The 464-nt window shown below is 61.4% G+C and overlaps 1 protein-coding gene across 1 annotated transcript in view; it reads right to left on the minus strand.

Annotated features, from left to right (window-relative positions):
• Positions 1–464, minus strand: part of ETH_00041415 (uncharacterized protein) — a gene marked incomplete at both ends in the record, with an annotated part of 2,122 nt that overhangs the window by 728 nt on the left and 930 nt on the right. The window contains one exon of the mRNA XM_013374009.1: positions 1–261. Within this exon, the coding sequence (XP_013229463.1) occupies positions 1–261 (261 nt within the window). The remainder of the gene's footprint in view (positions 262–464) is intronic.

Raw genomic sequence — 464 nt, forward strand, 5'->3', positions numbered from 1 at the left:
CTGCTGCCCTTGCAGGGCGTGCTGCAGTGGATGGCGAGGCACTTCTGGACTGCAGCGTCGACGTAGTCGTCGGGAACACTTCGGGAAAACTCGATTTGAACTGGAAAAGTCCTTCCCGGGATTTTGAAAATAACAGCTCCTCCGAAGAAAGCAGCAAAACGCTCCGCGTCCATCGTCGCAGAAGTCACTATCAACTTGAAGTCCCGCCGACGCGCCACCACCGCCTTCAGCACTCCAAACAGAATGTCCGTGTTCAGCGACCTGCCAGCAGCAGCAGCAGCAGCAGCAGCAGCAGCGGCGGCGGGAGGTGAGGCGGGGAGGTGAGACTTTCGCAGCAGCAGCAGCAGCAGCAGGCCAGTGACTCAGCAGCAGCAGCGGCAGCGGCAGAACTAGAGCTGGCAGAACGACGGCGCTCTCGCCGCAGCACCCACAGCAGCAGCAGCAGCAGCAGCAGCGGGAGATGC

This window comes from Eimeria tenella, genomic scaffold, assembly GCF_000499545.2.
Source record: "Eimeria tenella Houghton genomic scaffold, Eth_scaff1887, whole genome shotgun sequence".
Lineage (NCBI taxonomy): Eukaryota > Apicomplexa > Conoidasida > Eucoccidiorida > Eimeriidae > Eimeria > Eimeria tenella.